The following is a 12,636-nucleotide window of genomic DNA, read 5'->3' as shown; positions in this document are numbered from 1 at the left end:
AATAAATTAAAATAGAAAAAACTATCTAGAGTATCACCTTTAAAGATAGACATTTCCATAATGGTTGACAAGAGTATTCAAAGCTATTGTTTCTTCCAACGGTTTAAAAGTAGTTGTACATAGATCTTGGCTTTCTCAAATCATAAAAGTAGAATCTTTGAAACCAGCTGTAGATCATTGTGTAGATTAAATTTCACCCCTATCACCATCAGCGACCAACGTCGAACCAAATTAAAAGTAAACATTGGAGTGTAATTAAACTATAACTAAATCATTTCCGATTATCTTGCCATCTTTATTTCTAGCAAACCTGGTTAAATAAGTTCACTACCATAGGGACGACACGCCAAAAATAACCTTTTATATTACACCTTCAAAATGGTCACTATATCTAGAATGATTATCATTGTCAGCGTTTACCTAGAGTCTCTCTGAAGGCATGAGTGAGAGAGGGGGAGCCACAACATAGCTTTACACAGAAAAGGGAACTAGTCACTTCTTGCGGAATGATAGATCCGTTTGTCTTGCTCTACCTAAGCAGGATTGAGTACGATGATGCTCCCTACCTATGTGTACCTCAATTGTATCAAAGTGAGCTTGGTTTCGTAACCACTAAAGCGCATTCTCTCCTTTCCTCTTATTCCGGGATGGATGGAGGGTGGTCATTCTATTCCCTATGCCCTTGGAATGGTCCGTACATCGGTCCCTTGGTCACATACTGGTATGTGTCACCCACAGGCCACAGGTACCATCAATATCGATGCTTGAGCTTTTTTTTTACAACAGTGATGGTGGCGGTCCCGTCATCGACAACTCGCCTACCGTTTAACACAAATGAGCCTATAGCTGCCTAGGGATGGTAATTTTCCCTGCAGGGACAGGGTCTATTTTGGCCCACGGGGATTCGGGGCCAAAACCCTGGTTTTAGTCCAGACAAGGTCGAGGTTTACACCCACGAATAACCCGCAGGGACCCAATGAGGTATCAAGTAGAAGGGGATGAAGTGATTATACGATAAATTCACGCTTTGTATACAGATAATAAGGTAGAACTGCCTCAAATAAAATATTTTAACTCTATTAAACGTAGTTATATTAAGTTATATTTTAAAACGAAAAGAATCCGTTACCACGGCCACGGCCGGTGGTCTCTCCCTGACAACCACCGTTAACTCGCAACATCATTCTCCAACAAGCGAACCTGGCTTGCCATTATATAAGCTGAACCATTGGCCTGACGGTTCTTGCATGCAAGCACAAACCAGTGATCTAGTAGTTGCATTGCAGCAGTAAAAATCAAAGGATGAATGCATAAGAAGCTGGTTGGTCGTTGTAAAACTGAGAAGAACACGCCAATCAATGAACCGGCGTTTTGTAACTTGAAACGTGAATTATCGGCTCAATCAATCACAAGTGAACGAATGTTAACCTACAGAATTCAGAATTCAGCTAACTACATGTCCTTGGTGTCGATATAGGTCCTTTTTTAACTAGCATAGTATACATGTATGTATGAGCTGCATCAGGAAGCATATTGATCGATGAGCTCCACCTGTCAAAACTTGAGACATACATGCCTACCACCCATGACCACATATGATCAAATCCGGTAGAGCTGCTCGGGCCATTTGGGGTAAGCACGTTTGTAGAGGCTCATGCACACGGTATCATGCTGCTGGACGCTGCTATTGAATATGCATTTCATAGAACCTGGTAGCAAGAGCAAGGTGAGTACAGGAACAGAGATATGGCCTATATATGAATCAAACAAGTCAAAAGGACTTTTCCTTGACGAAAAAAGAAGCAGCAAAACATACCATGAGTACCAACAGTCTCCTTGATTCGGCCACGTCGGCCATGTTTTGTCCACAGCTCGACAGGCTGCAAAACAATGGTGTTATTGACATCGAATATATAAGGAAGCTTTATGGAATCTGCTGTCAAACACTTGCCTTGAACCATTTGACATCGTCAGGATTGTGGAACATGTATCGCACTATTGCTTTCAGTTTTGAGACTCGTTGAGGATACCTGCATGATTAGTGACATCAGAAAGTATGCACTTGATAAATTGAACTTTAAGTCCCATCATAAAAATCAATAGCTGAACATGTATTTCCTCCGTTTCATATTATAAAACTTTCTAAGCTTGTCTAGATTCATATGTGTGCTAATAAATCTAGACACATACATAAAACATAAACATTGATGCATTGATGAATCGAGACAAACCCAAAAAGTTATATAATATGAAACGGAGTATAAAATTTGACAAGACTTCCTGAAAGGTTAGACTGATCATATATATCTGGCAAAACAAGAAAATTATCAGTCAATGACACAAGTTGTTGTAGAAACCCCCATTCTCCCACTTCAGCAATTATACCAGGTTAGTACAATAAATGTCATCCTACAAAGCACAAGCAATTATCGCGTACCTTGAGTTCCCTCTTTCATAGATTCAAATAACTGACAAACAGTTCTAAAGACTACATCTACATGCTTCGATGTTATACAGCACCACTGCAAACAGTATCGTAATATATTTTGTTTCAAATAATATCAATTGTGTGAACAGTATTACAATAGAATTGTTTCCAGTAGCAGGATTAATTTCCTAGAATCAACATGAACTTATCGGTACAAAAAGAAAGGAAAAGAACTGCAGAAGTATTTGCCTATTAAAGGATAACTCAAATCTTACCCAGTCAAAACAATTTTCTTGAGAATAATCCGGTCCGGATCCACAGTTTTCAGTGAACCAACAGCAGCAATGGCAGGTTGCTCCCCATCTCTGTTCTTTAGAACAATGAGAGGGAGAGGAGGAAAGCAAATTGGAGCATATACAGACGCAACAGAAAATCGCCCATGATGTAAAAACCTCTCCATTTTATGCTTATTGCAATTGATGTTGTCCGTTGAAAACAATGGCCTACAATTGGTTCATGCATAATCATCACACTTCTCAAGGTAAGAAAGGAAAAGCATCTGTATTTTCTGCATTAGCATGACTGAGTTTCCATTTCTACCTGGCTGTAAACTGCCGGAACCCAACATTGAAAATCAAGGACTCCTTGGATTTGATAGGAGCTTCGTAGGAATCATGTTTCTTTATGCTACAACAAAAGGAAATGTGAATGAATGATCACATGATGGAATTATGGTGTCAAACTTTCAGAACTTTGACCATCTATTCTTTTTAAATAGAGAGATAGATTGAAAGAATATGCACATAAAAACATTACGATTTTTTTCTTGAAAACTGCTTTCATGAATTACAATTTTATCGATTTTACAAATATACTAGAACTGAAATCCATGATACTGAAATTTCATGCTTTGTAATAACGAATACCGGTAAGTCCCATATATGTCTGGCAAAATCCAGATACCAAACTCTGGGCAGCAACACTATCAAATTTATCTACATTCATATGCACCAAATTCATGTCAGCCTATTGTAATAGGAATTGGGCCAAGGCCACAGTCAGCAATGCCAAGCGGGGGGGGGGGGGGGGGGGGGGGGGGGGGGGGGATTCCATGGAAGGCAATTTAGTATCTATTATATCTATGCTCCTATAAAGTGTAGTGGTGGCTGGTGAATCTGTCATCTACCCCACCAACTCCCTCCTATTTTTGAAAGGAAAAATAACTAAGACTTATATATCAAAATATTTTTATTAGCTTTACTTTAATAACATGCTAATGATATTTTTTAATAAAATCCCGTTGCAAAGCATGGGCAATATATCAAAATATTTTTTATTAGCTCTACTTTAATAACATGCTAATGATATTTTTTAATAAAATCCCGTTGCAAAGCATGGGCAATATATCAAAATATTTTTATTAGCTCTACTTTAATAACATGCTAAATTGCTAATAATATTCTTTTAATAAAATCCCGATGCAAAGCGTGGGCAATATGTTAGTTAGAGAGATACCACCGCAGGCTAAACCAAACTGCACCAAAGGTGTTGAGTACCATGGGTGGATGAATACCTGAAGTGAAGAACTGATATTTTTGACTCATGTTGAAGAAGACCAGAAACAACCACAGGCAAACTTCTTGATGGATGAACAAGTTTTGAGGCAATGTCAGTAGGAACATCTTTCACATGGAGCCTCACAAACGACCCTCTTTGAACACAATCTTTCGAGGTTCCTTCATCTCGCTCTGCACTTTTAGCAAGGACATGCTTTTGTGTTCTTGTAAAGTTATCAAATGCAAATATTCTTGCATAATCCGAAGGAAGTGATTCCTGCAGAAACAAAATGAAGAAAAACAAACATATTAAATGGTGCATGAAATTTTGCTAAGGTCCTCTAAATATAATTCAATCACACTTACCTTTGGATCCCAGGATGATGTCCTAAATGACTTTAGCCCTCTGTATTTAGCAAATCGCCTTTTTGCTGGGACATCTATGGGTGTCTCCACCTCATCGGGAAATTCTGAAACATTAAATTATAATAGATGTAGTTCTTTGAAAACCACGTGATGCAAAGCTAGCCTATAGTAAAACTATAATTGGAGGCCACTGAACAGCTGTTGACTGGAAAAGGAAACAATTAAGACTTAGCTTATCTACAAGTCTGTATAGCATTAATGTGATAACTTGCCTAGGAGTCACTGCCACTACCTGAGAACAGCTAATTTTGACATGAAATCTGGTCCTCACTTCCAACCTCCATTGTTCATTTCAATTATGATCTCAGAGTATTCATTTCATGAAACGGTATATTAGAAAGAGAACACCAATCTACCAAGCCTGATAGAACTTATACTATGTCAATAAAAATATGGTAAAACACAAACAATATTTTACTTTTGGTTTTTATTTCCTAAGTCATCGTTCTGCAACTAAATGATATATTCCATTGAGAATCCAAAATAACTTTTGAAAAAAACTGTATAAGCGACATTTCCATCACCATGTCCTGGAATTACGGAATAAACATAGAAATATTAATTAAAGATTATATGTCCCAAACTTTAAAATTATGTTGATAGCTAGTTTGCATTTACCTTTTTTGGTTATGTTTAAAAATATAACAATACTCAACACACCTACACAAAACACACATTTTTCCACCGGCAAGTAGGTCACACAAGTCAGCAACACCTAAAGGTTAGTCCCACGTGTAAGATTTTGCGCAGTTAGAGGGAACCAACCAATGTGCAATCCACGTGTAAGATTTTATGTTGAATTTTTTTATGAAAAGATTGTTGAAACATTGAATTCTCTAGTAGCTATGTTAACATTAATGTCATTTTCTTACAACGGCGTTACTGATACAAGGAATTCCTTGGGATGTGTTACATATCCATTATGTACAGGAAAGGTAGGGAATGACCAGCAAGAGAAATCAGGATCAGATTTTATTTGAATAAATTGCACTTTTTGGATGAGTTGCCATGGTTATTGAAATCCATACCTTCATCTTCAGCATTAGCTTCTTTTATTTTCTTAATCTCTGCCTCTATCTGCTCTTTGGTCAAATTTTCATCATCCTGCCAAAGCACAAGAGAACAAGAGAACTTTCTTAAAGTTGAGACAGATTGCACCTCAGGCAAGAAAAAATACAGATTATACAGAAAAAAGAATTCAATCTTAGATACAAAAGCATGAATCCAGATTAATAACTGTGTTAGAGAAGGCATAACTAACATTACAATTAATATTAAAGAAAGTAATGGTGAGTATGGTTGTTATCTGTGGCCTCATTCCTCTACACAGCATTTTTTTATGTACTACCTACTGGACAACATTCTTTCCACATGTTTTTCTTGTTCCTAGTTAGCCTCAAAATCTGAATATATGTGGGAAGGTCCACGATAAGTGAAGTGCCATGCTATGTATGCTATGTAGTATAGAAAGCCATGTTACTATTAGATGGGAAAACATTGTTAAGTATTCAGTGCTCTCTACAGCAAAAATGTTACTGGATATGTTTGGTTCCAAAAATAATAATTCATGTACAAGATTTTTTTATGCACATCAGCGCAGTCATTTTTAGTGTCCTTTTACTAGTACAACTACACAAGGATTAAAGACAAGAGAAATACCAAAATAACAAAAAAAAAAAAGAAAGAAATTGCAGCTATAAATTCTATTATTTTCCACTAATTAAGTTACTTTCAAATCAGAAAATGAGGTAACTCACTGCCATCTCGGTACCCCCGATTGTTTCTTCATCAAATTTCTCCGTAAATTGAGATACTGTGTCCATATCCGAACTATCACATCCATGGTCTGAGTGACCTTGCTCATCTATAACCATTCCAGCAACATCCTGGTTGTCATTCTCAGAATCACCATCTTCATCATCTGTATCATCAACAATCCAAGCAGCCTGACAATAGTATTTGAGGATTAATTTTCAAAGTGTAATTATTAAAAATGTAAACAATATGCAATATAATATTGATAGGCATTGTGCACCTGGTATTCTGAAGTGCCTCGAGGAAGCTTTCTTTCTGCAAGCTTTCTCTGTTTGTTGTTCAAATAAGCTTCTTCCATGTCAGCTTCCGTCGGCCAAGTCTAGGAGAGGGTACATGATAATACAACAATAAATTATTCTCAAATGTAGATGCATTGATGTAATCCAATTTCAGTAATTCACAAGAGAGCAAATCATATTTAAAGGGATGATACAAACATGTGAAGCAAATGTTTGATTCATTAGGATACGGCAAATAATACAGGCAAACTGAACCAAAAGAAACAGGCTGACAGTAAAAGTTTCCAATATGCAAGTCTATACTACATTACTACCTGATTTAACATGTATTGTATTTTTAGGAACTAATAACTACTCCCTCCTTCCAACAATGTAAGGATGTTTGGAGCTTTTTGGGAGAGATTAAACCATTAAGGAGAGAGGGTTGTGATTGGTTGAGATGAAGTAGAAAAATTAAATGAGGGATGGTTGTGATTGGCTAAGATGAGGAGGTAGGTGGGGGGGTATCCTTATTGTTAGAGAAATTTTAAACTCTAGGCCCCCATCTTTTCGCATATGTTTATGCTTATAAGCCAAAAATTGAATTTTAAAACTTCAATTTGGAGTTGATTTTGGGATTTTCATTGTAGTCTATTTTCCAGCATGTGTTTTTAGACCGCTAAGAACACGTATAAAATTTTTACCCACCAATTAGTTTTTAACCATTAATAAGTCCTTTTTTCTTATGCTTATAGAAAACAAAAATATGAGGCTGTAGGTGTCCTTATGTTTTTGAAAAGAGTATGTTAAAAGCAAACAAACTTCTAAGCTCATCTAAGACAATAAAAAAATACTACCTCTGATTTTTTATGTTTGATGACGTTGACTTTTAGGCATATGTTGGACCATTCATCTTATTCAAAATTTTGTGCAGTTATGCAAAAGTATAAGTCATGTTTAAAGTATACTTAACGATAAAACAAATCAAACGTAGTTTCAAAAGTCAACGACATCAAACATGAAAAAACAAAAAGGAGTACAGAACAAAAGATGACAGAACATTGAAATAGTAAGTCACATCAAAAATATTAACTACAGCTCTTGTCAAACCAACCTTATGGTGCTTCACATAATCACATTAACAAATGGTGAGATTTTATAACTAAATGCTCAGTAGAAACTGCACTAAATCAAACTTTCTAAGGACTATGAAGTAATAGTTAGACCAAGAGATCGCGGCAGAACTCAAAACAACGGCTTGTCAACATCACATCATTAAGAAAAATGGGAGATTGGTCACCTGCTCCCCTTCAAGTGGATCTGGGATGTTCTCAAATAGCAAAGGCTCTTGATTTGAAGGGTCTGGAACAAAGGTGTCAACAATCTGAAAAAGGCCAAAGAACGAGTAGTCTGAAAGGTGTTACCAAAATAAATGCAACTGAACATGGAAAGAGAATTCAGTCAATGGTTACTATGTTTATCATGTTACTAGATAACATTACTTGCATAGATCAATCTACCATAGTTATGAAATTGCATAATTCAGTTTATAAAGCTGTGGATTTATGATGTATAACAACCTGAATATCACCATCTTCAGAATCCATGGCATTGGAGTTTTTCCTCTCATTAATAGGAAAAGGATCCTTGAGGACATCAATTTGACCCAATTGAAAATCACCAGCACCTGACACATGGACCTTTGATTGGCAAAGGTATTAGAAAAATAGGAAAACAAAATAATAAAATAGATCACTAAAAAATTAAAACATATCACCTACAAGCTGATTGACAGAAAGATTGTGGGCCCGTAAATATCCAGACAAAAGCAGCGTGCACAGTCCTGAACTGTCATCACGCTTTATGGAGGCCTGAAAACAAAAATCTTATGTTAATCAGTTTTAAACTGGAAAAATAAAAGCCAACGCCATAACTTCTGGATAATCAACACTAGCAGAATAATATAGGCTCAAGGCCAACATATCAATACATAGAAACCTAAGGTGATATTATGATATCATCATGAACTACATGCTTTTTCAAATGTTTAACACATGTTGCAAATGTTCACATAATACTTCAATTTTAGCATAACCAGTCTTGATTGTCAAGTACACATTTCAAAATGGGAAACATGAATGTGATTTTGGGCCAAATATTCCACACCGTTCTTAACACTCCAAAAAAGAGAAATAGAGTATCAAGTCATTCAAACCTCCTCAGACATAACATAAGGTCGCTGGTTTCTCCAATGTGGGGATGAAAGGTGCTGCTCCTTGAAGAGCCACATGAACTGGAAAGATACAAGCATAAATAGTCACAGCACAGCATCAGGAAGATAGAAAATGTAAAGAAGAAAAAATATCTTTCACTATTTAATAATATGGTTCCAAAGAAAACCTTGTGCAAATCATCCTTCGTGTCAGTTGCATAGAACTTGCAATCCTCAGGTAGCTCTGGAGAAACAAATGAAATGGCTGCTTTCTTCAACTCCTGCCTACTTTTGTTGTCTGATGGAAGATCCTGGCAAGTAAGGATGTTAAAAAAATGGAAGTTGACAACAATAATACAATGTCTTGCATGACAAAAGCTTGTATGGGAACTTACTCGGATGAAAACAGCTGTACTAGGTAAGCCCATGGCCCGAAAAACAGACAAGCATTGTGATCCAAAATCATCAATTGGACTGCTCGATTCACAATTGTATAATGAGTTTGCTGATAGTACAAATGCTAACAAATCTGCGACCTATTGTAGGAAAGGTACAATTTGCAAGATCCAGGTTAGGGGCAAAAAGTTTCAATAAGAACAATTGTGACAAACTGAGTTTGGTTAAAAAATGAACCTTTGCCAGCTCCATACATGATGTAAGATCACCATAAGGTGCTTGCAGTACCTTCATGGACCATATGAATATAAAACAATGTTATCCTTCATGTCAAGTGTACACTCAATGAATAGAAATTAACAAATTGATAATAATATACATAAAGAATGACTAAAACATGAGACCAAATGCTCTAACCTATCTATATAGTTCAAGACATGCACATCAGAGAGATGATACAATGGCAATAAGTCGACAACCTATCTCTATAGGTATGTGTAGTACAATTTGTATTTATATTAAACTAACCGTGGTTCGAAGTTTATATGTATTAGAAGCAACAGTGGAGGAAGTTGGGTTCCCTTCTCCAGATGCAATGGTCAAAAGCTCTTCCGCAAGTGGTCTAACATTTGCCAACGAGGAAAGGCCAAAAAGAACCTGCAATAATCATCAGTTAACCCCCAAGGAAAGGTGACAAATGTCTATCATCTGACCATAGGAAACTGTGACCATAAAAAGTAGGACAACAAGGCTAAGTTCAGGGATACTAACAATGACACGGGGTGCACTTGATGATCCAACAGAAGACCGTTTCTCCTTCAGCAAAGCAGCACGTTTCTGATCACGGAACTGCAACCAAGCAAAAACATCAGTAAACAAGAAAAAACATTCATCAAAAATGACTATAAAAAACAAGATCTATTAACAAGCCAAAATGTAATGCTCAGCAACCATCTTTTGGTATAAGTAATCCAAGTTGAGCAGAAATTAAACCAAAGAAAATGAATTAAAGAATAAATAAATTGAATGTCAGACATGTAGGCCCTGGAGCTATAATAACCAAGACAGGGGTTCTTACAATACTTTCCACTTTACTGTTTAGCAAGAAAATGGATCAATGAAATAAAGAAAAGGATAATTAAGTATATGTTGAAGGATAGAACAAAATAAAAAGACAAATTAGTAGAAAGCTGTGGTTTCTTCAAGCCTACCAGAAGAAACACAAATTAAAACAGTTTTCAAGATCTGCATCTAGCGAATTATTATTGCAATAACAAATTTTCCAAGAATCCGGTTGGATAGAGACTATGCAGAGATCAATCTGCCATCTAACATCATAAAGGAAGTGTGATTTTGTTCAAAATAAACATTATGATACATCACTGGCCATGTGAAAACCCTTGCCTTGCTGGCTCTATCATTGTACTGCAGGCTATGTCCTGTGTTGTGTTTGTTTAGTTCTGGAAAATTATAATGTTTCTATCTTCACAAATACTCAGCATGTTGTTGAAGTATCTCATTTGCACCATTGGCCTCTGACACCTGTCTAATGAGGGCTTGCTGCCCAGCAGTTAACAATGCTTTAGCAGATGAAGAGTTGAACATGCTGAACAATCTTATACACTAGCAACACAAGGACTGTGAGCCAGGATAAGCAAAAAAAAATATATAACAGGACAATTTTCCAACTTCATAAAATACTTGAGTTCGTGTGGTGATGAAGATATCCATGTCCCTCCTCCAACCTATCACAACATAAGAACTAAATCGCAGAAGGTCTTTTTTTGTTAGAAAATATATATATGCTGTTAAGCTTCAGTATAATGAAATTTGGTTGAGACATATCAGTTTAGCCTGCAATATCGAAGATTAATTGTCATTCACTCTGAAACAGAGTGTATTGGCTGTCTCATTTCTTCCCTAACATGTTGCAAGTATTATTGGAAACAAGTCTCATTTCTTACGTAACAATTTTAGTGGAGAATTGCATTATTGGATGCTGGAGCATCTGAGAACAGCATAATGAAGTCATATTAAGCAATATAGCCCACTCAATCCTGAATTAAAATAAAATATGTAAAGAATACGTCTTGTTAGTTACAAGAAATAAACTATTGATTTCTCTCTGCCCCCTATTGCAGTGTTACTCTTATATGTATATTTATTTATTTATTTATTTGATACATTTATAAATACGCGTTGGTCCCTAACACAGTTGGGTCATCCAGTTTACCTGGTGTTTATTATCAAACGAAAAAGAAAAAGATGAATTATCAGGCCTAACCAAAACAACTAGCATATCTAATTTGAACAACTCCTAAAAGGATCAAAAGCATACAATTATTTCTTCAAGCTCAGGCAAACAGAAGAAACATATATTGGTCAAAAATTGTGGGCTATAGATTTGAACTTATGAAAATTATGCTTGTCGGTAACAAACATAACACATCCTGAAACTAAGTCAGTTTTTATACGGTTTAGCTCCACCGAAATCCAAACTTTCATGCGACCACAATCGCAAGTAGAGCTACCTAATCATATGGCGAGCGTAAGATAGGCGCTTAGAATAACATGCACAAACACAACGGCCATATCAATATGGTTTGTGCTTCGTAAAACATCAGAAGAAGGGGAAAAATAGCTTCACACAGCATAAACCCGAATCAAGATTAGGCAAGTTCGCCATGTATCACAAGCATAGCCTAAATTAGCCAAGGAAAAGTAAAGGGACAATGCGCTGAGAGCTCATGGAGCCTCACCGCCTTGCTCCGCTGGACGCGCGCGGCGCGGGCGCCCTTGACGGCGGCGCGGTGGCTGCCCTCCGGCTTCCCAGTCTTGACCTTATCTGCCGATGAAAATACACCACCACCCGTCAGCGTAATGGCAGGGAAGCAGAACAAGAACAGGAACAAAGAACAAGAAGAGGATCGGGATTGACGGGGAGGGCGGAGAGGGGAAGGGAAACCGCCATGGTAGAGGCCGTACCGATCTTGTGCGCGTGGCGCGAGGCCTTGGAGGCGAAGCGCGTCTTGTGCGCCTTGTTCACCTGCGCGCGCGCGCCTCCCATCGCGCCGTGTCCGCCGGCGGCTGGGCGGGAGGAGAGGAGGAGGCGGCGGGCCGCGAAGGGTCACGTGCACCACCCCCGCCTGCGGAGCGCCGCCGTCGACTGCTTCGGCGGGACGGGGCGCCGGAGTCGAACAAAGAAGGCGGCTGGTCGGTCGGTAGAGAGGGGGAGGAGGATTTTTAGGGTTTAGTGCAATGCCGATTGCCAAGCTTCGCTTTGTGTTGGACAAGTGCTTTGTGTTGACCCACTTGTCAGATCGTTTAATGGGCCGAGTCTTATCGGGAGTAAAGCCCAACCCATTTCCTGGTGGAGGCCCAAGATTTTTTTTCAATATTCTTTGTTGCCGCCTCCAATTTCACCTCGACTCCTCGAGTATAACTGTATGAGAATCTCACCTCTCTCTATATACATATTTACACGTGCGTGTATATACATAAATACACAATATGTATATATATACATACACATGTATATATATTTAATAATAAATTTAGATATATATATATATATGTATTATATAG

At 37.5% G+C, this 12,636-nt stretch overlaps 1 protein-coding gene across 1 annotated transcript; it reads right to left on the bottom strand.

The window, feature by feature from the left end:
- Nucleotides 1-1,261: 1,261 nt before the first annotated feature.
- Nucleotides 1,262-12,316, bottom strand: LOC102699451 (pre-rRNA-processing protein TSR1 homolog). Its single transcript, XM_006663309.3, has 21 exons — nt 12,037-12,316; nt 11,811-11,896; nt 9,823-9,900; nt 9,580-9,708; nt 9,289-9,339; nt 9,051-9,191; nt 8,844-8,966; nt 8,659-8,736; nt 8,225-8,314; nt 8,024-8,143; nt 7,744-7,827; nt 6,446-6,544; nt 6,168-6,356; nt 5,439-5,514; nt 4,351-4,454; nt 4,002-4,261; nt 3,029-3,115; nt 2,704-2,931; nt 1,952-2,030; nt 1,817-1,880; nt 1,262-1,709 (listed from the first exon to the last, which is right to left on the bottom strand). The coding sequence occupies exons 1-21, from the start codon at nt 12,116-12,118 to the stop codon at nt 1,600-1,602; spliced, it is 2,358 nt and encodes a 785-aa protein (XP_006663372.1). The 5' UTR covers nt 12,119-12,316; the 3' UTR covers nt 1,262-1,599.
- Between the last annotated feature and the right edge of the window lie 320 nt (nt 12,317-12,636).

Source organism: Oryza brachyantha, chromosome 11 (genome assembly GCF_000231095.2).
Source record: "Oryza brachyantha chromosome 11, ObraRS2, whole genome shotgun sequence".
Taxonomy (NCBI): domain Eukaryota; kingdom Viridiplantae; phylum Streptophyta; class Magnoliopsida; order Poales; family Poaceae; genus Oryza; species Oryza brachyantha.
This window is presented reverse-complemented; position numbering and strand designations above follow the sequence as displayed.